We start from the raw sequence: 27,045 nt of genomic DNA, 5'->3' as shown, positions 1-27,045 counted from the left end.
TGTTAAACAATGGTAAATGATTTGTGTTTTGTTTTTTTAAAATAATTTTTATTAGTATTTTCCAAACAACAACATGAAAGATATCAAAAAATAACAATACACAACACACAAAAATCAACATTCGAAAACTAAAGAAAGCAACAACAAAAAACAAAAACAAAAAAACAAATCCATATCTTACAAGTTAATATTATAAATACTAAAACAACAACAAGACATTGACTTCCACCAATCCCACAGCACCTCCTTTATCTCTCATTGTGTCTTCCTGTTTTCCTGTTTTCTTTATCATCTCTATCCTAACATCTAGATATAAATCCTTCTTTCATATCCTTTCACTTCACAAGGTTATTCCAGACTCAGCCAGATTTCTGCCCTCAAACCTTGACTTTTGAGGTATTCATTTAGGCACTCCCATTCTTTTTTTACTTCACTTTTTGTTTTTTGTCTTATTATCTGACAATTTGGCTAATTCTAAGTATTCTGAGAGCTTACATAGTAAATGATTTGAAGTGTTAGCAAGTTTTGATTAACTTTGTGTAATTATTAGAGAACTGGGTAAATAGATATGGAAATGTAAGAGAATTTTGTTTATAAAAAGAACCAGAAGAGGGGATAGAGGGAAGAGTGGAGATTCTTGGAATCTTGAAGAAAAGGTTTTGAAAAGATATTGCTCCACATGGGGATTGGGGGGTAGAAGTGTTCTTTTTTATTGGTGTTAATGTGGAGTTAAATTGTGGAAAACAATACAAATTTATTTAACAAAAGAAAAGTGTAGGAGAAAAGTGGTGAGGAGGTCAGCATGGTGCAAATGCACCAGCAGGAGAGTTGGACTGCACGGACTGCTGCCTTTGCCTCGCACCCTGCTACCTTGCCCCTCCCATTCTCCCCATAAACAACAGCGACTCGGCTGTTGAGAGGTCAGGTAACTGCCACCACCCCACTCCACTGTTCACCACTGTAAATAACCTGTCTGGATTTGGATTTTGCGCCTTGACAGGGCAACTATTGGTTTTTACGCCTGAGGCAGCAAAATGTACTGGGTCAGACCTGCTACATATGTAGGCACTTCTCCTCACTAATGGGACTTTTACAAGTACATACATAGAGCCGCAACAATGCTATCAGTGTGTATCTAGGCTCTTCAAATGAGGAATGGAGGGGGGGGAGTATTTATCAAATTATTTTCACCGCCACCCCATTTTCTATAAATTGTGGATTTTTAATTTTTAAATTAAATACAGATGTTAATAATATAAGAGGTGATCTAGCCACAGTTCAGCGGTTTTAAGTCCTGCTAATTTTGGTGGGAGAGATTTAGCGCATGTTTGCCTCTCCATTGAAATCAATGGCTCAGAACTGTTTCACAGGAAGCGTGGATCCAGCCCTCCAAGGGTGCATATATGCATTAAGACTGCAATCTTATACCCACTTACCTTGGAGTAAGCCCCCTTGAAGTCAGTAAGGTGCACTTCTGAGTAGACATGCAATCCTGTTGAAGATGTTAAATGACCCTTCAGCCCTTGAGAGAAACATTATCTATTCAATTAATGGACCATAAAATGAGCTAGATAAAAGACAAGGTGCCATCAGAAGCCCATATCCAAAGAAAGCTAATACTGATTTCATAAAACTTCATGGATTTAAAAGGCTGTCGGAAATGGAGAAGTTTTCTTGCGCTGGATTCTGAATAACACTTTAGGAAACTGGAAACCAGAGAAGGGCATGTGCTGGTTGCATGGAGAGTACAAATATATGGTCTTCTGGAAGCTCTGACTTTTGCAGTTTTTGCAGAAATAACAAAGAAACAGTGAAAGAGGAGAATAGCATTGTCTTCACAAACTGAAATGTGTTTTTTTAAGGGTTTTTTATAGAAAGAATGAGATTCAAGGTCAAGCTCATCTCAAAAACCTTGCACTAAGGTGAATTTAAAATTTTCAAATGTCAGGGCTGTTTTCAAATCTGTAGGCATGCTCACTTTTAGACTGTTTCCCCTTGTTATCATTCCTAGGAACAGTTTCTGTTTATGGGGTTGATTGCTAGCCTACATGCCACCTCATAAAAATGATGCATGGGTGCCACCTGCAGGACAAAAGAAAAATGACTAATAAAAAGGCAGTTACAGATAGGTAGCCGTGTTGGTCTGCCATAGTCAAAACAAAATAAAAAAATTCCTTCCAGTAGCACCTTAAAGACCAACTAAGTTAGTTCTTGGTATGAGCTTTCGTGTGCATGCACACTTCTTCAGATACACTGAAACAGAAGTCACCAGACCCTTCTATATAGTGAGAAGGTGGGGAGGGGTATTACTCAGAAGGGTGGTGGGATTGGGTGATTGGCAGATAGCTGTGATGAGCCTGTTGACGACTCTTAACGACTGCAATAGGTCTTACAGGAAAAAGCAAGGGGTGAGAAGGTGAAAAATGGAAGGAATTTTTTTATTTAATAAAAAGGCAGTTTAACATACACTGCAGTCACTGATGACATTCACTGATGGGGAGATATGTGATGATAATATTTCCCTTCTGATATGTGGTTGTGGCACACTTCTCTGAAAGATGTTGAGAGTCAGGTTTTACCTCAGGAAAGCCTGAGCAACTCAGCCAAGGAGTCTGCTTTGTGATGGTTATCTGATTTGTGATGGTCTATCTGTCTGTCACACACACCATGAAAAGTGTGGCAATTATAGCGGTTTCTTTATTTACGACTTTCACCAAACTTAGCAATTGTTGTAACAGTTGCTGCTCTGTTTCTACTTCTACTGCACACCTGCAAGGAGAGAAGAAGCAGGAGCAACAATAAGGAAACCAAGAGAAGTGAGGGTTTGGAAGATGCTGGTAACTGGAGAGGTTCCATAGATCTGACACCTCCAGCTCAAGGACGGGGAACTATTGGCCCATAGACCAAATGTGCCTTTTGGGGGCCTTCTCTATTTGACCTTAAGTCCCCCCCCCTTATTTGTTTGTTTGTTTGTTTGTTTGTTTGCAGATTTATCAACTTCTTCACAGGAAAAAGTTACTGAATCAATGTACATTAGATATAAAAAGGTAAGTAACAAAAGGTTACAAACTCCATAGAATAAAAGCAATTGACCCATTTCTACAATTACACAGTTATTATTCATTTAAAATGATAGTCAAATTTCAGGGGAAGCCTCCTTAGAAAAAATGCCTTCAGTAGGTGCCCAACTGTCCAAACATCAGACGTTTGCCTGATTTCAGTTGGTAACTGATTCCAGAGAACTGGATGATGCAACACCACAAGCCTGGTCTCTAGAGCATAGTTAATGCACTCCTGGGACATGTGATACACATAGCCCTGCTCTTTGGAGAGGTGCGCTTGCCAGGCAGAGATATACTAGACAAGGCAGTCCGTCAAGTTTGGAAACAGCCTTATATTGGCCTCAGCTCTCTTTGACATATTTGGGGGTTTTCAAAAATTACTGTGCCTCAGCATGCAGTGCTTATTTTCATCTCAAAAGAAGCTAGCTCTTCTTTTTTAATGTAATTTTATTGAAAATTTCACATTACACAGGGCACGCCAACGATTTTAACAGAACAAATAAAGTAAACAATAGGGGTATGAGTAATGACCTATCAGACACCAATATTTTATTTATTATTTATAAAATATTTTATTTATTATTTATTAAAATGTTTATATATCACAATTCATTAAAAAAAACACCAGAGTGGTTTACCTCAATTTTACATGAAACCATATCATAAAAGCATTTTAAAAAGTTAAAATCAGAAATTAACTATTATGGAAATATCTATTATGAGTTGCCTGAAGATATTAAGTAGCCACTAGGGATCACTCACTTAATGCTACTCTCTGAACTCGGTCGCAAAGGTAGGATTGGAACCACCATAATACAGCACCTCTAATTCCCATTTTCCAGAGCCAGTCCTGAAGGATACCATGTCAATTGTATCAACTGTCAATGAGCTATCAAGAAGCAGGAGCAAGATTGCATTCTCCCAGTCCTGTTCTCTGTGGCACAGCCAATGGCAATTCAGTTCCGTGGCCAGGTCCGAACCCAGATTGGGCAGGATCAATAATCTGTGTCCTCCAAGAATTCCTGCAACTGCCCCACCACCAGCCCTCTCCACCACCTTCCCCCAAAAGTGGGTATTGGCAACTGGCCAATATATGTCCCAACCCAAAGGGTTCAAAGCTGGTTTCTTTAGCAGCAGCCACACCACTGCCTCTTTCAATGCAGCTGGGTCCAACCCCTCACACAGTGAAGCATTAATCACACTCTGGACCCAGCCAGTCTATTTTACTACTTGCCAAAATAATTGGGAGAAGAGAAGAATTCACACCCCAACGAACCTGGTTTTGCCTTAGAGAGCTCCCGCTTCTAATTTTAGAACCATGGACATATGTCATGTAAACAGCATGGAAAAATAGTCTCTCCCTGCTTCCACCCCACAGTATTTATTTTATTTTTATTTAAAACATTTAGCTATCACCTCTTAGGGGAAAATAATAGCAAGGCTGCGGAAGTGAGTCTTCAAGGGGAATACAGTACAGCACCACACAAGACTTGTCTGTTCCCAGACTACTCGGTCTACTCACCATCTCTGTTTTGTCTGGATTTACAGCTTACAGTATTTGTAGTCAAGTGTTCACTAATGACCTCAGTCGCCTTGGGTTGCAATGGAAGAGTGGATTGAATGAGAGTCCTTCACCATAGCATTGCCCCTCCTGAGAACTGCACAGTACTGGGAAAAAGCTGTATAGAGCATGGTCTCCTCACAAGCGAGTAAGACTTTCTGATACTACCAAGAAGTGTGGGTAGAAATTGCAGCTGCATGCAGTGGATTCCACAGCCCACGCCATTAAATGTTAACAGTAAGAAAGGGCACTATGAATAAGCAAAGTTTTGGGCCCATTTTCACTTAAAACTGGTAATTTGGTTGCCAGGCACTTCTGACTTATGAATTCTGAAGGCATATTTTTAGTGTGTACACACGCTTAAGGAAACAACGCCATTTACATTTACAGTGTATTATTGTGTATTATTGAATCTTTTATATATTGCACTGTAAAAAATGGTTGGCTGTTTATGAAGTGGGATGGCGCAGAGACAACAAATGTGACATTCAAATAATTGGCTTTGGCCTTTTCCTTCAGCTGTAAGATGATTCTTTACCAGACGCCAACATTTTCTATTTAAAACCAGCATTTTAAAGCAATAAAGTAACAATGCCCTCTTCTGGACAAATTATAAAATGGCTTTTGTGACTCAGAAACATGTGTGTGTATCTCTGGCTTATTTTTAAAAGCCTAGCTGCTTAGATTTGAACTGTGACATTTAAATTGTAGCTAGCCTTACCTTCTTCAGTTCTATAGAGTCAGGTATGGCCCAGGAGGTGTCTTGTGAGTTCTTCCTCCGTTAAACAGGAGTTTGCAGCCTGAAGAAATAAAGGCTTCATGCAAAAACACAGAGCACTGCATATGGCCTGATGAATCAGGAGAAGCAAGCATATTTGTTCTATTTATGGACTCCTGAGTGTCACTCTCTTGTTTGCAAAAGATATGCAAGTGTTACTGAGAGCTACTTCACACATTACTTTCTCTTGACTCAAAGCACGGTCCCGAAAACCAGCACATTTCTCTCTCTGCTGTATTTAAGCACACAGAATGTTAAGAGCATACCTGAATTGTAGAGTGGTGGTGGATATGCGTTTTAAGAGCTGATGTAGCATAGCGTAGAAGAGACTGAGATACAGAGCAGAATTTTTTTGAATCTTGCCTCAACTATGAATTCACTAGATGGCCTTAACTACGTTACTCTCTCTTTCAGCCTCAGTCACATAGCTGTCAACCGTCCCTTATTTGGCGGGAAAGCCCCTTATCCCAGCGCTGTGTCCCGCTGCTGTCCCTTATTGATGATGTCCCTTAAATTTCCCGGGTTTCAAAGGAAGCAGCTCCTCTCCCTCCCTCCCTGCCGGCCAGGGAGGAGGGAGGCTCCAACTGTGTTGCTTGGCTGCAATAAGGAGTCCAAGAACGACTAGGGGGTGGAGCTTGCATGCCTTGTGCTGATCAAATCGGCCACGTTGCCTGGGAACTCGCCTTTGCTCAGTGCTTCCCAGCGGAGAGGTGACGATGGTTTTCCTTGCTGCATCCCCTTTGCCGGGTTGCTGCGCTGTGGGAACCACCACTTGAGGCTTTGTTTGGCTGCTGGCTGGGCTTTCTGCCTTTGGCTCGGAGGGGCTCAGAAGTTGAATATACCTGTTTCCGGAAAATCCCTTATTTTGGCTGCTGATCCCTTGTTTTCGAGGCTGCTGGTCCCTTATTTTCAAATCTGTAAGTTGACAGCTATGCTCAGTCACCTCTTCTGCAGTATGGGGGACAATAATAAAGGGTTACTTCACAGGGTTGCTATAGTAATAATACATGTGCAGTGCTTGGAACACTCAAAAGCACTTTACAAATGCTAGGTAGTATGTCAACATCATCTTTATTATCCTCCTCCTAATGAGAGGGTATGTCTTTTTTTACACATATATTGTGTGCATAGGAGCACCAGGTAGTTGTTTCAGAATTTCTGCCTGCCACTTTTGCCTGTTTCTTTTCAAAAGGTTTTGCCTCCTTTGTGGTATGATTCCATAACCAGATGATTGCTATATTTAGTTGGGCTTTTATCTGCCTATCAAGGAAAAACAGTTTTATCATCAAAGTGAACAACACTCTGCATCTCCACCCCTTATATAACCATCTATAAATAGAAGTCATGAAAATATCCTATCTAGAAATATGTATGAAGATCTCTACTTAGAGAAACAGATCCTGCAAGAATCCACTACTGTTAATGCTCATGGAGCCTAAGAATTAGGGAGAGTGCAGCATGAAATTCTGAAATGAAGTTTCAGCAAGAACATGATATTAACAGTAGAACTGCTAGGAGTAGTAGCCATAGTAGTAGTAGTAGTAGTAGTAGTAGTAGTAGTAATGCTGGAATCATTGCATTTTATAATGAACTTGAAGCTTGTACTTTTTAATAGTTTGTTTTGGTTTTATGTTTTGTGACCTTGTTTGGTGCAGTTACAAACAAACAAACAAACAAACAATTTAGTTGCTGTGGTAAAATCCCATGGTATTTTACATTAAAAACTTCAAGAATAAAATACAGTAAATGCATATTATAAACTTTTAAGATCGGACTTTATGGAGTTTGGATTGCCTTTTACAATGGGTTTGTACAGCTGGGTACTGCTTTCTGCAAGGAATGTGCTGGCATAGCAACCCCTGACTCCCAGGTCAACTTTGACAGGTGGGTGGGACTGCCTGCCTATCAGTCATGTGACACTGTCATTACATCAGATGATTGAAAGTTAGCCCCTAGGGTGGGAGTGGGGAGATAAAAATTTGCCCTGCTGGGCCAGAAACCTTCCCCACCCATGATGACAAGTCTTCTTTAACTTTTTAATCCTTAAGGCATTCAAAGGCTCCGGAAGAACAGAAGGAGTGTAACAGTTTCTCCTCAAAATAGGGAAATGCCTGACAGCTGAAAATATTTTCACAAATAGCAAAGTCAGGCAGATAACTTGCCCATCATATGCCGCTCTATTCAAGAACTCTGAGTCAGTTGCAAGGCTTGCAAGCACTCTGGCTAGATGGGAATAGAAAAGTGCTTTAATGGGATTCCCACCACTTTGTACTTCTTTTTAAAAGGGGTTGTCATGATTTTTTACCACTCAGCAGTACCAGGATAAAATGCACACTGTGGCTTTTTGAAATAGAGCAGAAAATCTCTCTGGCCTCTCCTGTGAAAATCTGTAAAAGACCCCAGTGCTTCCCTGTTCCAAGAATTATTCTGCAGCCAGTTTCGAAGAAGATTGCGTTAAATATTATAACTTATTTTTTAAAGTTTTTAAAGTAGGGCCCTGAATTTCTTCCTCAAAGTCTTTCCCTGATGGCACCACATGTGCAAAATCAATACCTCAATGTATGAAAATAATCACAATGCGCTGCTCTGCAAATGTACGTTAGATGCTTTTATGAAAAAGTTGTCCATTGGTTGACTATGTCACTGCAGTATTGGAATAGAACAGGGAAATCAAATCAAATAATATTGATGCCTTCCGTGCTGTTGGGTTACAGCTCCCACAATCCCTGACTCCTACAATCCCTGATATGCTCGCTGGTGACATTTGGCTACTGCTGGAATAACACATTCTGGTCTGCAACTGCTGGTGGTATTGTGCTTTATATGTGAAAGCAGAACATAAAGCAAGATACATCACATGTGCCTGCATGTGTGAAATGAGGATGCTGCACAATGTGCTCAGATATGACCCTTATAACTAAACATTTAGGAGGTCTCCTGAGTAAATGGCTGAAAATTGTAGATGACAAATTAAGGGAAGCAAATATGTACATACTCCAAGCATTAGAATTAGTCACCCACTATACATTTGCCCATTCTGGCACAGAAGCGTTTAAAAATACACATGATGCCTCAAGCAATTCTAGCATTGGAGTAAAATTGCGAATCCCTATCCTATTCATCCTGTTAGTCATTCCGCTGATGGCTGCATTTTAGAAAACAGTCCACAAGAACAAATCCACAAAAAGAGGTCACGTAGTGAAGGAATAAAATAAGGAATAACTGCTCTCTTCTCATTCATGTAAAAAATATATATATATAAAAATTGTTAGCCAATGGATTCTTAATTCTTATGGGGTGGCCTGGGGCTCTGCATTGAGTGGTGGGTCTTTTGTGCAAGGTCCAGGATCTCTTGCCCCCTTCCCTCTCTTGATTTAAACATTTAAAAAATGTGTGTGTTTTTAAACTTTGCTGTCATATTGCAAAGTGTATTGCTGTTGAGACCCCAGCTACCTGCTGTCTTAATTTGCCCAGAAGCATCTCTATATAGAATCTAACATATGCAGATGTTATGCAAATTTGCATATGGGCACATGGGGTTGCGGCTTTTTAAGTAGCTGGCAGTGCCCCTGCCCTGTATATTTCTGTGCCCCTCAATTTTGCCTTTTCAATCATGTGCAGCAAAAGAGGAGTCAAACAGAGCATCTTTGCAATAAACATTGAGTGAACATGCCAACAGAAAAAGCCACAGCACCTGCGTACTTTATAGGAAGTGTGCAGAATCATTCTGAAATATTGGCCAGTAAGCAGAGGGAAGGCGAAAATGTGCTCTAGCAGATAATGTTGGATGTAGCCCTTAGTATCTTCTTGACATGGGAGGTTAGATGTTTTTGTTTAGTTGGAGGCATCTTACACTGGGATTATTTTTGCTATGATACTTTATAGAAAAGAACTCTAAGTTTATTGTATTGCTTTAAATTGTTTTAAAATGCTGTACCCTAAATGAAAGGGCACAGTATAAATGCAACTGCAGTAAATAAGAAATAATTGCTCGTTTTCTTTCAGCAGATTATTTGTTCTATGCTTGGAATCAGAATGCTCTCTAAAACATTCTTTCAATTGTCCTTGGCTTCCTTCTTTTCAGAAATGAAAGAGAAGCGAGAGTGAGTGCGTGTGAGAGATTCAGTCCTGAGGTTTGACTGGCTTGCTCAAACTCCATCTGGCTCTTACATCTGCCTGTTAGCACATATGTCACATGGTAGATGACAAGATACAAAGAGATCTCATGAATACAAGGGTTCTACAAGCAGTGTGTGCAGCAAGTACTATTCACAAATCTTGTTATTGTCACTGGATGGCATGCGGCTCGCTAGGCATTGACTTAAAATGTAACATTTTATATAAAAAGCCTTTTGATATTTCAGTGTAAGACTTATAGGGAGATGCAGAAAACGTCCTTGATGGGATTAAACTATATTGTTTCTTTTTTTCCCACCCAACAATATAACAATCTAGATTTAGCCCTAGGTTAATTAAATGGGTGAAAGTCTGCATATTTACTGATGGAAAGATGATGGTTTAAATTTTATTTTAAAGAAAGTGCGTGGGGTGTGGGTGGGGAGTCTGCAAAGCATTCAGAATACTTTGCCCCCTTAGCATACAAAAACTAGCAAGTTTAGGATTTCTTATTTTCCTCTCTCAAAATGTAAATGATATAAGCCTAAACCCTTTGAAGTTTGTTTCTGGGTTGAAACTGCACTAAAAACATGGCATCATATTGATTAAATCAGTGCAACAGTGTCCCCCCTCCCATAAAAATACAATGGACACAGTCAAAACTGGTGACTCTAATCAGTGTTCTATGTGCTCTAGGCCTCTTAACAGGATTTCAGATGTAAACAATCTACAAAGGTAAATAAGAATTGTATTGCTTAAAGGAGGATTGTGGGTTTTTCTGTTTGTGTGAAGGGATATTGTCTTTATTACAAAGAGTCATGGGTTCTCATGTAATAGTCCTTAGTGTTGGCATCTTCACTGGCAGATTGACAGAAGTGGATTTATGTGTGTGGTAGAACTGGGACTGAAAACAAATTCCTGGTATGCGCATGAGCATCCTGTTCTTTAATCCTAAATTTACGTTGCTGCCCTCCCTACGACTCTGTGCCTGGTTAGCAGCAGTGCCAGATTACTAAATAGGCTGAGTAGACACCGGCCTATGGGCTCCATGCCTTTTAGGGGCCACGTGACAATGGATCAAAATAATATTGATTTGACCTTGAAAGAAAATTACAGTCAAGCTTTCTTAGTTCAATGCTATCCCACTAGAGCGGGGGTCCCCGATATTTTGACTGCCTAGGGCAGGGGTAGGCAACCTAAGGCCCAAGATCCGGTCCAATCCAATTGCCTTCTCAATCCAGCCCATTCCGGGTCTGGGAATCAGCATATTTTTACATGAGTAGGATGTGTCCTTTTATTTAAAATGAATATCTGGGTTATTTGTGGGGCATAGGAATTTGTTCATTCCCCCCCCCAAAAAAAATATAGTCCGGCCCACCACATGGTCTGAGGGATAGTGGACTGGCCCACGGCTGAAAAAGATTGCTGACCCCTGGCCTCGGGGCCTCCACAGGGTTTCGTGCAGCACTTTAGCAGATTCTCAGGGGTCTAGTAAAACCCAAAGCACACCACATTATCCTGTAACCTGCCTATTTCTGCTGTGCGGTGGCCAGATGCAAAAGTGGACAGGGTTCCTGTATCTTTAACAGTTGTGAAGAAGAGGGATGGGAAAGTAGATGCTGAAACTACCTCTGTTAAATGTGCAGGAGCCCTGTCCTCTTTGCGTCTGGCTACCCTAGGACTCAGGCTGTGGAGCTATATTGGCTACTGCATTATCTGGGCATTTGCCATTGAAAGCTGCAGCTGTAGTCACTAACTACAGTTGGATACAACCAAACAAATAAAACATTTTCCCTAACTCACACCAAGCTGAGGTGGTGGGCTTATAAGAACAGTTATAGTTCTTGCTCATAAAATCATTACGCCAATTAATACTTTTAAAATCAGTTCCTGAAAGGTATAGCTCTTTTGCTCCTTCCTCATTTTGGTCGGAATGGATACCATCTTAAATGCACTTTAGTACTCTTAAAAAGGTAACATTTCTAGAGAAAGAACATCACATCTTTGCATGATAAAATTTAGAGTAAATGCAATACATCCAGGAATAGGTTTAGAAGGGCAGTATAATCCAAAGAGCTATTTTTGTGTTTATGATGCAGAACTTTATACAACCATTTGTTAGAGACAAAGCCAAGCAGACTATTTAAAAGCTGCTTTTTCTCTCTCTGGTTGGAGTGAGTTTCAAGGATCTTCAACAACAAAAGCCCAGGGTACATTTCAGGTGAAACCATGGAAACAGCAGGAACTCTTTTACATAAAATAGCTAAACTTTTAGTCATGAATGACCTTGACATTTAAGGCTGGCACAGTAGAACATTAGCATTTGTAATGTGAATTAGGGGTAAAATATTCAAGTGTCCTGTTGACTTAGATCTATTCGGAATAAAGCACTGTGTGGGATGCCGAAAATTTGTAAAAGCTTGACAGGGTTGTTGTTATTTTAAAATGTAATATTGTGCTTTTTCTAGAGTTTTGGTACAACCATGTTCCAGCCCACTTCCATGGTTAATGGTGAAAATATTACTCTGTTCCCGTATTATTGTCATCTATTGTCAACATTAGCTGAACAGAAGCTAAAGGCATAAAGTGTTTGATCTATATGTCAAACGCTTACTGTTTAATATTAAAAATACACATATACTTTCTACGTTCTGTTGTTCTCAGTTCTTTTCAGTGGTGGACCACAATATGTGTAAGAGTAACAGATGAAGATTAGAAAGAACAGCTGTGAAATCAGCTCCACCAACCATCTATGGGATAAATCCACAAAGGGCAGAAACTGCCCTTTTCTTTCAGATCTATCTCGGTTGGTCAAATGATGGGCAAGTAGTGGCAGCATATTACTCTTCCTCTTTCTACACCAGCAATGGGGAACCTACAACTCTCCAGGTGTTGTTGGGCTTCAACTTCCATCTGCCCCAGGCACCATGACTCATGGCCAGGGACGATAGAAACAACACATGGAGGCTCCCAACCCCCACTTTATAGCCAGCTGATGGAGTTGATCAGAAGCCCCCTCTTCCCATTTGTAACAAAACTCTAGAACAGTACATAAAATAATATGAGCCTTGCTGGATCAGTCCATCTAGTCCATCATCCTGTTTTCACAGTGTCCAACCATACCTGTACCACCAGAGAGCCTTGCAGAACCACCACCCCATCATTACAAGCAGCACCTTTGTCTTCTGCACCTGGTTCCTCTGGGTCCCCCTTGCTTCATGCAGGATGCTATTTTAGCAAGACATTCCTTGCACCTCAATAGGTACAGCCAGTGATGGGACAGGGATGTCTGACTGTAATCCTATGAATATACATAGAAATGTGGAGTGTCTGCAGAATTTCAACTCAGAAGAAAACAACTAATACGCTGAGTTCTTTCTGATGCCACTACTGTCTGATTTATTTATATTTACTGGGTTATTTGAAGCACAGGGATATTAGTTTAATACAAAGAGATGGGATTTGTTTATGTTGTCCCTGATCCAGTGTGACTACAAGTGGAAGAATGTATTGTATTGGACTAGCAACATGAGAGAATTGAAGTGGCACCAATCAAGCAAGACTCAAAAGCCCAGTGAATATTATTGTTGTTCTGGAAAACATCTGGAGGGCACCAGTTTGGGAAAGGCTGGTTTAATGTGCTGAAGTATTTAAAAGTGCAGCTTTCTGCTTGTCTACTCAGAAGTAAGCCCCACTGAGTTCATAAGATTGAAGCCTAAGAAACTAAATAATTGGCTTGCAATATTTCATCATAAGCAATGAGGGAACTTTGTTTCCTGATTGGATCCTGCTTTCACCCTGCTCTGTGATGCAGTAACTGTAATTACAACAGTCCTATCTCCAGCTGATCTTAAAACAATCTAGGTCAGCTCAGACATATTCATTCAAATGGGCTGAAATACTGGAGAGCACTGTGGTTATACAGGCCTCCCTTCTAACCAGCTACTGAATTGACTCAATCAAGGTCACAACAGGTTCTGCCCTGAGCAGGTAGGTACAAAATTTCTTTTACCACTGGCAATCTTTTGTTGTGGTCAAACTAAGGGACCTGGGTTCAAAACTATAAAAGGATGGAAGACTGGCAAGGCCTCAAAATAGCGTGTGGAGCCCCTAGGCCAAGCAGGTTTATGTTTCAAGTGGGGATAAAGGAATAGGAGGTAAGACGTATTTAACAATGAGAGAAAAAGGGAAGGAGCAAAAGGAACAACTCAGGCACAACTTTTATTGTAAATCAGTAAACAAAAATGGAGGAAAATGGAGTCTAATAAATCAGTTATCCACAGGTGAATGATCGTACTTTCAGGCCTATCTTTTGTTACACAGTCCTAGGCTTGAATACATGTGTAGGCCTCAGTCTCACTCACTGGTTGTGGTGCTGTGACGTTTGCTTTTCCAGACGGAAAAGTTGTTGAGTTGTTTTTAGAGGGGCGGCCAAAGTAGTTGAGCATTTTTTTTAAAAAGGGAAATTGGCAGTTTGTTTGTTTTTGCAAAATCACAAAGAAATTGAGCATTTTTTTAAAAAAAGGAAAATTGGCAAAATCAACACTGCCAAAATCTGATGCCATACACCGAGGTTTTCCTGGACATTTAATCAGTTTTGCACCCAGACACTGCTTTCAGATCCAGTACTCCAAATATGTCCAGGAAATTCCGGACATATGGCAACCCTATCTTAGTCTCTTTCCTCTCCGAAATCTTCAACTGAGCCACCCTCTCCAGAATCAAAAGAAACTCCTTCTGAAATCTCAGAAAGAAAATGTCCAGGCCTCACCCACTCAGCCTGTGAGGGAAGTTCCTGGTTCAGAGAGTGGGCATGGAGCTTAAAAAGAGAGGAGGAAGGGCATGCTTTGCAAGAGTAGCGGTAAGACAAATCGCTACTAACCCAGCTGGCTTTCTGAGATCTTTGACAGAGAGAATACGGGTGACATAAATCAAGATAGACATGCACCCAGTAAACTCCTTGCTAGATTTTGGGCTGATATCATACCTATCCCACACTACCTGTATTTAGAGTCCATGCAAAAGAGAGCCTTCAAATGTCAGAGAAGAACCCGAAGTGATTATCAGAAGAATATTGTTATGAGGTTGGGAGAGGGATGACCCCTCTAATCCCAGGATCCATCAAGTGTTAAAATCTAATCAAGTTTTCCAATTGCAGGAAATAGCCAATTAGTAGGATGGGAGAGCTGAGAAAAATGCCAATATATTTCACTTCTAGCAACCAATGTGCCTCTTTGGTTTGAGATACTACATGGGTAGATGAGTCTAAAAAGTCTCGGACACAAATTGTCACGGCCCTCTAGCAGCTATGGTTGCCATATTTCAAAAAGTGAAAGTTGTTGCCAAAATCTACTCTACTGACATGGGTTGTTATACATCAGGATTTCCCCAGACATTTAAGCAATTTCCGCCTGGATGTTGTTACATACGGCTAAATCCTGTCTATGTCCGGCAAATTCCAGTCGTATGGCAACCCTAGGCTATGGTGGCTCATTTACCAATAGTAATAGATTTTGCATTTTGTGTATATTCAGTTCTGACCAAACTAAGCCTCCTAAAGCAAAATATACATCAGTATAACCCCCCCCCCCCCGAATAACAGAATTGACCAAGGGTCATCTGGTCTACCCCTGCCAATATGACTATAAAATCTGCATCCCCCTCATTCAAGTTAACAGGTGATGGGGGATTAAGGGGCTCTGTGCGAGATGGCAAATTGTTGGGGGCCCCTCCCTCAACAGAAAAGGCCAGAGTTGGGAGCAGAGTGGGCAGTGATGTGACCCAGAAAGAAAGCAGCAAGCTGGAGCAACGTTTGAGAGCTATGTTTGATTTCTTCTGTTTGAATCAAAAGCTGCGGTATGGGACTTTCTGGGGTGTTAATGCTGTGAACCCCTCCACTGTAGACTTAGGTTGTAAATATATTTAAATATACCATCTATCATAATGACACCACAGTCTCTGCTGGACCTCATTCTCAAAACAAAATGGGAACTTACTCAAAGTGCCTGGAAGCCCCGGAATCTTACACCACTTGGGAGTGGTATGCAACAATATTTGGAAGATTCAAAGCAGTCATGGAAGATTCAAAGCAGTCATGCACTGAAATTGGATTAGAAAATCAGAAATTGTTCCTGTGATAAAGGGATTAAGAAAACCTATATTTTGGACTTGTGAGGCCTGGGACAAGTGGCATTAAAAATTAAGCCAGCAGTTAATTGACAGGCAGACTTTGCATTTGTCCAGGTTGTGGACCAGAGGAAGACACCATACGAAATAAACTGAAACCATACCCCAAATCCCCATCTATATTGCCAGACTAGTGTAAATTCCACACATCAACATGTTTTTAAAAAGCCAGAATACATGATTGAAATGGAGATCCAATGGTTATCACTGGCAAGCCAAATGGGGATGTGTGCATATGTGTTGATTTGACCAATTCAGGGAACTGAAGTAACACATGAAGGCTAGAGGTAACATTGCATGATTGTGGTTGGTTACTGAAAATGCTGTCACCTGCTCTACTTCTCCCAGAGGGAGGAACAAGAGCCACAATATATGGGGACAGTAAGATCCTCAGAACAGCAGGAGACAGTGCTACTGATACGAGTTGCCACACAGGACACATGTGAGTAATAACTTGGCCCTCTGGTATACAGAGTACATCAAAGAACTCACAAAAGTTTATTTTTAAATTTATAATTATTTTTTCCCTAGGTAAATATAAAAAAAGAGAAATTGTAATATGCCTTTTGTTAATATATGATAGAATGTGCCGTCCTCAATGTTTGCTGTCTCATTTAAGTTTGTATTATTTTGTATTTCTTATACATATAGCAGTGCCCACCTGGATGTTCTGAAATGCTGTAGAAGTTGTGAGCCCAACTCTTGGTATGATATGCAATTAGAAAGCTGTTGGAGTGGAATGGGGTCAAAATCTAAACAAATACGATTTGTGGCTAAATGTGTGTAGAGGTGTGCACATGGTTCAGGTTTTTGATGGAAATTTTAGTCTGAAATTGCATGACTAATGTTGCATGGCAGGCACAAGACAATTTGTTGTCTGATGCAAAAGACAAGATTGATTTCCCTTATGCATTTCTTGTATAGAAAGAAGCTGACTGATTTGGCAGTTGAATCTTAATCCAACACTGGCAGTGAGACAGTACCTGAGGTGGCTGTCTCACTTTGCCTAAATGGTAGGAATGGCCCTGCTAAAGTGACAGTCAATTCTATTTGGATTAGCATTTATAGCCTTGAGTGGAAATGGTCTGAAGGTGCACGACAAACCAACTTTACTGAAGCAACAGTCGGCATCTTTCCCATGCCAGGATGGGAAACTCTCTGAGAAACCCATGTATGCCACCTTGTGCTCCCTGAATGAAAGGCAAGCTTTAATTGTAATAAATAAAATATGCTATGGCTCAAAGGAATGTTATGGCTTGAAAGCTTTCAGCATTTAGATAACTCATATTGATAGGTAATCTTGTCACTGATAGGTAATCTTGTCAGTTAAGATAGCTAAACAAATTAGCTCTTTTGTTGTGTCATAATCTGTTCCCTCGGGACCTTTTTTGTTCCTCGCAGGTAAAGGGTCAGTGAATACTTTTTTTTTCATTCTCCTGGTGCTTTTAAGGGAAATCTGCTGTTCGTGCATTGTTCCCACACCCTTTAAAACGCTTTTAAAAAATATCTTTGTGGCCTTATCCTGGTGTGCTGTCTCAGGTGCGCAGGAACTGGATTTTATTATACTGTATTCGTAAATTGATTTCGCTGTCTACTTAACATATTAATTATTATTACGGCTACTCCTACTAACTAAAACAGAACCGCTCTACCCTTCGCGAGTTTACGTTGAAGGGACTCCCGCTCCATTCGACGGGTTTCCCCCTTAGCTTGCATATAGGACTGCATTTCTGGGATGGATTTTTAATTTTATTATCACTGGAACAAGCCCACTTCAACTGAAGGGCGGCGAGGGGATTTCGGCTCTGAGGAGAATGCTGGTGTGTTGTGTGTGCTCGCCATGGAATCTTCTTTTGCCCCTTCCGGCGGGAGTTCCTCTCTGTGGCGGTTCTTCGCCAGCCCCGCGGCTCCCTCTCTTGACTCCAGGGGAAGCCAATCTGCGTCCCTCTTGGAAAGGCAGGAGCAGGTGGATCGACACAGCCGCTGGGAGACGTTTCTCCTCACAAAGGAGAGGGGAGGGGACGGAGTGCGCCTGCGCGCTCCACGCGGCCTCGCTCCTAGAGACGGCGCGGGGGGGGGGGGGGAGGAAACTCCGCATTGAGTGTCAGGCCGGGTGAGGAAGGGAGTTCAAGGGGAGACACTCGGGAGTCGCTACCTACAGGCGGGAGCAACCCAGCTAGAGCCGGGGCGGCTGGCTTTCTGCCCTTCCTCCTGCCTCTCTCGCCTTTCCATCCCCCCCCCCCCACCGCTTTCCCTCCCGGCTTCCCACGGATACGAGCCAGCGAGCTGTGTGAGTAATAGGCTGTTTCTTCATCTCGGAAGGGTGTTCTTGGATGGCGGGGAGGGATGCCTTGCATTATAATCCCTTCGCGCTTCTCTCTCTCCCTCCCCCGCTTGATTCCTCCCCCTTCCCCTGTTCCTTTGCGGGTTCCCTTTAACTTCTTCCAGGTCTGCCTTCCCTGTAAGCTTCCTCGAGGCTTAAAGTTTTGGGACTCAGCGTTGCACGGAGCGAGCCCCCACAGCTGGAAAGGAGACAAAAGCGGGTGGGAGAGGCTGGGGGCGGACACAGAGGCATCTCTTCCACCTGGGCACCGCCACTAAGTGACCAGCTTTGTTTCCGTAGGGGAAGTCGGAGAAGTCTATCCTTGTGAAGTCGGTGCACAAGGATAGTAATAGTATGGGATGTAGTAGGGAGAACTTGTGGAAATAGGAAGTCATCTAAGGTGACAGTCCTATGCACGTTTAACTGCCGATGAACTCAGCGGGACTTGCTTCCGAGGGTGCGGGTTTAGAATTGGTCCGAAAGTCCTGGAGTTTCAGAGATTAAAATATATTACAGACAGGCTGGCAAGTGCGAACTGGTTTCTAGCTCTTTGGGAAGGCAGTGTGCATGCCGCGTGCATGGAACTTATTGTGCAGGCTGCTGCATGGCAGCGGCAGCTGTCTAGTTAAACGGATTCCCTGCGCCTTCCCCTGCCTTTTAATTTCGATTTTTTTTTTTTAATCCCAGTATGTAGCGATGCCTTTATATTTTAGCACAAAGCCCAGGCAAACGCTAACAAAGCCAAGCACGGAGCTTTATAAATGTTACTCTTCCAGATGGAGATGCAGATGGGCACTTTTTTCTGGCCAAACACACTGATGCATGTGGCTGTGTGGATCATTCTGTGCTCCAAGACTGCCTGTGTGAGGGTGTTTTGAGCATGAAGATATGTGCATGAAATTACACTTGCTTGCCGTTACTGTGTACCAGTGACATACAAATAATGCTTGTCTTGTATGTTGATATTGGGATGGCACATGTCTGTCAGATATGTATTGAGATTTTCTTTATTTCCTGTGCCTATTTTTTCCCTTGTCTTTTGGAGAGCCTCCTGTGAAACTCCAGTCCTTGTTATCAGGAGCCCAAGGAAGCAAAATGGATGAGGTGCAGACAGTCTCTGATGCCTTGCTATTTGTAATTTAATATTTATTCCAGTATATTTATTTTTAGCCATGAAAATAAAGGAGTTAGTATGTTGACATTTGCTATTGCATCGGAGTTAATAAAAGGGGCTATAGTGTCTGCATAAGGACACTTATGTGTTATGCATGTGATTCTTTTATAAATATCTCTTTTTACAAAGGGTAGGCTGGTGAGGTGGGGAAAGAAATTGCTGAAATGAACCTGATTTTGCCTTCATATATTTTTGAGGGATAATTTTTTGTTGCGTTGATGCTGTAACCACTTCTCATTTATTAAAATGAATGTCATATCAATAGGCTGTTACTGCTTGTGGAGGGCAAGAAGATTCCAGCCATCCTTCTTTTATTGTTCAGGGGAGAGTGCCTGATAATAGAGATTGCTGTGTCCTTTTCTAGCCCCAGGGAGCAGCAGCTGGGAACTACTGCTGGGTGAAGCAGGACAAAAGCAGCACACTGACCTTCTTTACTTGATCTCTCTCTCTCTCTCTCTCTCTCTCTGCCTTACAGATTGGCAGATTTACCACCAGGAGTCTTTAAACTGGAGACAGGGAGAGGACATCCTTCAAATCCATATCCTGGTGGCCGATGATGCAAGCATTCAAGGACTCTTTCCCAGAGCTGCTAGGCTTCTCTAAGAGCTCTGGCACTTCTTTGCTGCTAAACGTGTCCAATTAATCCACGTGGGAATGTGCCTGCAGAGGGGGAGAGGCCCAGTCCGATCCGTTTATAGCTCAGCTGCTGGCAGGGGGGAACAGGTCCTTAAGCAGTACTAAGAAGGATGGAGCCACAAAAGAATCTGCTGGGCACGTGCTCTGATGCACTGATTTGACAGTGTTGGATTGTAGACTCCCTTATTCCAGAGTGGCTGTGGCTGATGTTGAAAGCCACAGTGCATGCTTGCGTGCTCATGGGATGAAAAGACAGCATTGATTTTCAACGAGATTATGCATCTGATTGGAAAGTGGTAACTCTCAGTCCAAACTGGGCTTGTGATCAGCATGCTTTTGTCAGGGATAACAAAGCAGCAGAAGCACCAGCGCCCAAATTCTCTTGGGGGACAGCAGCCAGAAAAGCCAGATGAGAGCTTCAGGTCCAAGAGCTTGCCGGTTCTGAATGGATCTGTTCCACCGATTAACACCTCTCAAAGTGCTCTCATTACAGCCAAAAGGAACTTACAGAGCTTCCAGGGGGGTTCTGATCAGAGATGTGGCCTTGACCCTGACACATTAGCACATCGCAGCAATGTTGCTGCTGCTGCTACTGCTTCTTCCAGGACTATGTTCTCTTTTACAGCTTCCAGTTTTTCAAGAATTGGGAGTTTTGCTGAAAGAACAGGCTGCAATAACTCTGCCAGCATTAGTAAAGGGGTTTCACCAGCTTCTACGCTGCTGGCAATCCCAGGTAGAAAATTTCTCAATGTAGTATTGATAGATTCTAGGTTCTTCTTGGTATGCATGTGCTTCCTGACTTTCATCCAGTCCCTTATGGTCTCTGGCTATCTGAGCAGTGTTATCACCACCATTGAAAGGAGGTACAGTTTGAAAAGTTCTGAGTCTGGGCTGCTGGTCAGCTGTTTTGATATTGGCAGCCTGGTGGTAGTGGTTTTCATCAGTTACTTTGGGGGACGAGGACGAAGGCCTCTGTGGCTTGCTGTCGGTGGATTATTTATTGCACTTGGGGCTGCCATGTTTTCTTTACCTCATTTCATCTCTCCACCATATCAGATCCAGGAATTGAACTCTTCTGTCTCTAATGACGGCTTGTGCATGACTGGCAATAACTCCAAAGACCATGCGGAGTCGCCAGAGTGTTTCAGGGATTCAGGTGGAAAGGACCACTCACTCTATGTAGCTTTATTTATTTGTGCCCAAATTCTCATTGGCATGGGCTCCACACCCATCTACACCTTGGGACCAACCTACTTGGATGACAATGTCAAGAAAGAAAACTCATCACTCTACCTAGGTAAGATGGCTGTGTGTAAAAAACGATGTGCGTTGAAGGGCATTACCTCCCACATTAAAAAAAAGCCCCAGAAGATAGTCAGCAGTGGTGTTGGCTCTGCATTTAAATTTACTAGCATTTATGTAGTGTAAATGTTGCATTTAATGTTTCATAAGAACTCAGACTTTGGCAGCTGTTACCAGCTCTTCTGAGAACTTTGCTTCATTGGCTCATGGTTTGTATTTTCATCCACAATGTAGTATCTTTTTAAGTAGCGATTGGGAGAGATTTAATTAGGTACTTGATTTTTCAGTTGAAATCTGAGGTATGTGAAGATGCTTCAGTTTCAGTGGGTTGGTTGGCTAGCACTTGTCTGTCTCGGAAGACAATGGAAGAGTGTGCCTTTGTGGGTGAAGCCGAACCATTGGAGAGTTAAAGCACCTACTGTGACTGTAGAGACCAATACATGAGAGACATGCTTTGTTGCAGCTGGGGCAGATGAAGGTGTCCGGTTGTGCTGATGCAGATGTACCAGTGGCGTTTCTTCTTTACATGTGATTTTTTAAAATATAGGTCCAGATTCAACAAACGTACCACACTAGTGGAAGCCAGTGTAAGGCTCCCATTAGCACACCAGGGCTTTCCCTTTCTGCCTCCCCTAAAGCCATTCTGGAAGGTCAGTAGAACCCCCCAGAACAGCACGCAAGGGAAGATAGGGGGAATTGTTTCATCTGCCAAGCAGAAATGTTTGCACTGATGAATCAACTAGAAGAGAGTAACCTTGAATTCTTCCCTCAGTGACCAGGTTGTTACGGTGTCTTGAGTTTTGCTTTTTATAATGCCTGATAAATAGTTCAATCCACCTACGTCAGTGTTTTTCAACCTTAATACACCCATCATTCTCTTAGCCCGATGGTCAGGGATGATGGGAGTTGTAGTCCAACAATATCTAGGGACCCAACATCCACAGGAATGATGTTGGGGCCCAGGATACCAAAGATTATTGAAAGCAATGATGATGCAGTCTCATTATACAGTATATACCAGGGGTCTGCAACCCGCGGCTCCGGAGCCGCATGTGGCTCTTTTACACCTTTGCCGCGGCTCCGGGGTGGATACTAGTGAGGGGAGGAGGCGCATTGTGCGCCCGGACACTCCCCACTGTGGCGGGCGCTGTACTGGCTGTGACGTCGCATGGGGGCGGTGCGTGCATTAGTCACGCACCCTCCCGACGTCACCTTCCCGCCCGCATGCTACATTGTAAGGGGCATGTACGCTGGTCACTGTTTTGAAGGGGAGTGAAGAACACACACACACAAAAAGGTAACTTGTTAATTTAACGTTTATTTCTATGAGGAGGAGTAATTCTGAGGGGTCAAACAAAGAAATAATAAAAAAGTGACAAAAAAGTTATTTTTATAATGACGAGTTTTGCAGCTCCCAGTTTTTCCCCCCCTTCGGAAACGGGTCCAAGTGGCTCTTTTTGTCTTAAAGGTTGCAGACCCCTGGTATATACCAATTTCCAGCAAAGACAAGGGTGCCTCAGTGCCATCAGCTCAGAGAGCTGAAAATGGCTGGAGGTTACAGAATCTAGTTACTCTATGCATACTTGACATTATGCTTACTTACCTCAGCCAGCATTTCACCAGAAATAGACCTTTGGCTGTGTAGTGATCTGTAATGATACAAATGTGCTTCCTAGGAAAAGTTAATAAGATACTTAAATTTCAAAAACTACTTTTTTGACTGAAAATCAGATTGTATCAGCAACATTTAAAGGCTGACACAAAGCTGAAATTCATCCTCCAAACTGAAAACTAAATCAGAGATCAAATGTTGAAATTTAGATTTTATGACTTGGGTTTTTTGATATCTTAATGCAGTATTTTTCTTCTTAAAATTAGGGAGTTAATTATTTCTCCTTGTAACTTGATGTACTTTGAATTTATTTAAGTATGCATGGTGGATTATATCGGTGAAATCATTTATAATTACCTGACACTACAATTTAGTTGTCCGTTTTTAACAGTAGCACTATGGTACTAATGTTATGCATGGGCAATATATTTGCACGCTAAACCACTAAATTTCTTACTCTTTGTCATACTGGCTCCTACAGACTCTACTGTACTTGTAATAGCTCACTCTACTACAAGTAACTGATTTTAGTACAAGTTGATGCATCCAGGTTCTTCTGCTTAGTCTGATTAGAGTTCACTTTTCTGTAAGTTATAAAGTCAGTTCAAAAATACTGGCAGAAGTTCAGTCTTTTCCATGTTACAGCTAGGTTCCCTGATTCTTTTGCCTATTTTCAAAAAATATTGGTGAAGGTGGTATGCCTTCATATTTTTAAAAAAAGCTTAAGAAAGCAAATAGTTTTATGTAATTTTAAAGAGAGCAGAAATTCTTGAAGAGATTGGCAATGCATGCATATTACAATTTCTAAAAAAATATGTTTGCACCATATAAATGAAAAAATGCTGTACCCCTATGGGTCTTTTAAAATATTCTAATATTGTCCTTTTGTTGGCAAAGGAACATTCATTATCTGTAAGTTCCTCATATTTTGTTACAGTCAAGTGGCAGTGAATAGTGGACTGTGTTTTCTCCTCCTTTTTCTAGACAGCCCTTCCCTAGTTCCTCATTGTTGGTTCCAACATTTTTGTTGGACTACACTCCCACCATCCTCGTCAATTGGTCGTGCTGGCTGGGGCTGATGTGCTGGAATCCAACAACATTTGAAGGGCCACCGGTACACCATTCCTGGTCTAGTAGAACTAGTAGCCTTTTTCCTAGAATATATTGGTTAAATATTATGACATTGTACTCTTGGGAGCTTCACAGATATGCTTCCCATGAGAAGGAAATTGAATTTTGAAATATGAAAAGCTTATGGTTAACATCACTTCACTATTTTCAGAGAAAATTACACAAACTCAATACTGTCCTGCAGTATGTAACTCCCATTGATTCTTACTAGATGTGCATGGGGTGCACAAGATTGCAGCCACTGAGAAAATTACTGGTACTAAATTACAATGCAAAATCAGTGTTTTAATGTGAAAATAATAATTATACAGTGGTACCTCGGGTTACATATGCTTCAGGTTAGATACGCTTCAGGTTACAGACTCCGCTAAACCAGAAATAGTACCTCGGGTTAAGAACTTTGCTTCAGGGTGAGAACAGAAATCGTGCTCCGGCAGCACGGCAGCAGCAGGAGGCCCCATTAGCCAAAGTGGTGCTTCAGGTTAAGAACAGTTTCAGGTTAAGAATGGACCTCCGGAACAAATTAAGTACTTAACCCGAGGTACCACTGTATAAATATTATTGCCAACCATTGTTTAGTCATTTTTGCTTTCCAGCAGTTGTTCCACAGGAGAATAAAATAATAATTAATTTTAAGAGTGCTTACTGTTTTGGGAGATGTTATTATTGAGCATTTAATAGTGCAGTCCTTGACATATCTACTTGGAAGTAATGTGACTTATTAGCTGGTAGGTGAGGCTAGGATTGCAGCCTTAGGCAATGAAATTACTTATCTATAAAGGGAAGTGTCACAGATTTGTTGATTATACTTGTTCTTCTTTAAGAATGTTAACTGAAAGAATCAGTAGACTGAAGCAAAATCCTGATAAGATACAAGTGATTTTGATAGGAAATCCAGGCATTTCCAGTTTTGCTATTCTAGATGGGTTCTTATTTGCTGTATTGGAGAAGCCTTGTTGTCTTAGGTTGGTTCTAGACCCAGATTACTACTAAAGAAACTCAGTTGCCTTGGGAAGAATTTATTTTGTCAGCCCTGTCCAAAGCACCATATGGTTTCCTTGAAAACAAGAATTTTGTCGCTGTGATCCAGGGTGTCCAGATGCAACAGAAGAAAGGGGTCTGCACTTTTAATAAATGCACAGAAGAGAAAAATTCAGCAGGTGTAGCTGGACATGCAAGCTGCACCTACTGAAATCCCCTCTGCTGCATAGCAAAGATGCAGAAGCCCTGTTCTCTTTTGCATCAGGACACCCTTCTGTGACCTGTGCTCATAAAACACTCAGAATTGAGTGCTCTACCAGGGAAAGCCACTTGAAGATGCAGCTGGTGCAGATTGCTGCAACCTGTCTTCTTCCAGATGGCACTAATAGCACATAAAACCAGTACTGCAGCAATAGCACTAATGTTCAAGCCCAGATCAAATATATTGTTTGTAATTGTTTATTTTTATGGAAAGGAAGGGTAGAAAAGTAAATAAACCGGTCCTAACCTTACGAAGCCTTCCACAGACTTGAGAACTGCAAGTGTATCAGCAAGTTGTCTTCCCCGTCCCCAATGAACCTACTTCCTTGCTTGTTTGGAAGAAGCATTGCTCAAACCTCTGTGGGTTTTTTCACCACTAGGCAGTTGATTCAGCATGGTAGAATGTGGCCCGTGCCAAAGTGTGTGTCCTAAGTACACTTTCCCAATGGATTTTCAAAATGAATAGAAGGTTTGTTTATTGCATCCGGTTTCTTAGAGGATTTCAGCATATTTGTTTCCTTTTAGGAATTGCAGTGCTGCTCATCAGTAAAAGCATTTTAGAATCGCAATATAAAAACGTTATAAACATTTAATAGAAATAATCAAGACAATAACAGATCAAAAAGCAGCACTAAAACGTTTCTATCAAGTTTAGAAATCCATCCAATTTGAATAGCTTGGGGAAATAAAAAAAGATAATTTACATTAGTGTGAATGCCAGGCAAGCCTGTGTGTGTGTCTGTGTGTGTGAGAGAGGGAGGGAGGGAGGGAGGGAGGGAGAGAGAGAATGAATTTCCTAAGCAGAATACAGTACCACAACAAAGAAGCCCTTCTGTAGTTATCTCCTGCCTCATTAGCTGGAAGAGTGCTTCGAAATATCTCTGTGCATGGGCAAGTTGGTGTGGGAGAAGATAACCATTCAGGTCCTAAGCTGGGTAGGACTTTATGTACCAGCAATCTGAATTATGCTTAGAAATTGATTTGGTAAGCACTGGTGAGATGTATTTCCAATGACCAGTCCTGGTTAGTGGCTGCATTTTGAGCTACCTGAAATTTGTGACCAGTTTTTAAAGGCAGCCTGCACTGAAGTAGCCTAGGCCAAAATTTGCCAGAGCATGGACAGCCATGATCAAATTACCTCTAAGAGGGCTTGCAGCTGATGTATCTGCATCAGCTAGTGAAAGGGTGCTCTGTGTGCCACTGAAACTATGTGGGCTTCCAGCAACCAGGCTGGATCAATGAGCATCCCCAGACTGTGAGTCTCATTCTTCAGCAGAAATGCAGTGCCCTTCAGAACAGGTTGAATATCGCCTCCCTGGACAGAGAAATCACCTATTATAAAGTACCTCCATTTTGTCAGTACTGATCTTTATTCACTTGGCCTATATCCAGTCCATTACTGATTCCAAGCATTGATTCAGCACTTTAATTGCCTCACCTGAATCAGATGTAACAGAATGGTAGAAAGGAATGGCAGAACTGAATTTAATATGTGTATTGATGATACAAAACTGGAAAAGAGTGGGTGTTCTCATTCAGTGGTTTCATGTAGCTATTAAATATCCTAAGAGACAAGATGGAATCCTATTGGAGTCTCAGTACCACCTTCTGGAATTGGCTTTTTGGATATGAGTGGGAACGCCATTGCTTCTAGCTCCAAGTCCAGAGAGCATGGCAAAACACACACACAAAAAACTCCAAACCACCCACCTGGATGATCAATGCAGTTTCTGTGCAGAAACTGAGCCTAAAACCAGATTGAAATGCATCCTCTGGTTCACATATTAAGTCAACATTTGGCTTAGCGTGAACAAGGAAGCCCATCTGGAAAATCATGACTGCTTTGCTCTCATGGTCTTGCTGCTGCTGTTCTACTGAGAACTAGGCCATAGTTTGGTTTAGCGTTACATACTAATCCAGGT

General features: G+C 41.7%; 1 protein-coding gene across 4 annotated transcripts in view; it reads left to right on the top strand.

Annotated features, from left to right (window-relative positions):
• Window positions 1-13,347: 13,347 nt before the first annotated feature.
• The window catches only part of SLCO5A1 (solute carrier organic anion transporter family member 5A1), a 61,110-nt gene continuing 47,412 nt past the window's right edge, over window positions 13,348-27,045 (top strand). The window contains exons 1-3 of one of the 4 annotated variants that reach the window (XM_079983076.1): window positions 13,353-13,507; window positions 16,355-16,408; window positions 19,676-21,133. In XM_079983076.1, the coding sequence (XP_079839202.1) occupies window positions 20,167-21,133 (967 nt within the window). In that variant the 5' untranslated portion in view covers window positions 13,353-13,507; window positions 16,355-16,408; window positions 19,676-20,166. Of the gene's footprint in view, window positions 13,508-16,354; window positions 16,409-17,564; window positions 17,670-17,745; window positions 17,994-19,675; window positions 21,134-27,045 lie in introns of those variants that run through there. The other 3 variants (XM_079983075.1, XM_079983078.1, XM_079983077.1) reach the window with 3 other exon arrangements.

This window comes from Podarcis cretensis (genome assembly GCF_951804945.1).
Source record: "Podarcis cretensis genome assembly, chromosome: 7".
NCBI lineage: Eukaryota > Metazoa > Chordata > Lepidosauria > Squamata > Lacertidae > Podarcis > Podarcis cretensis.
Note: the sequence above shows the minus strand (reverse complement) of the source record. Positions and strands in the feature narration are given on the sequence as shown.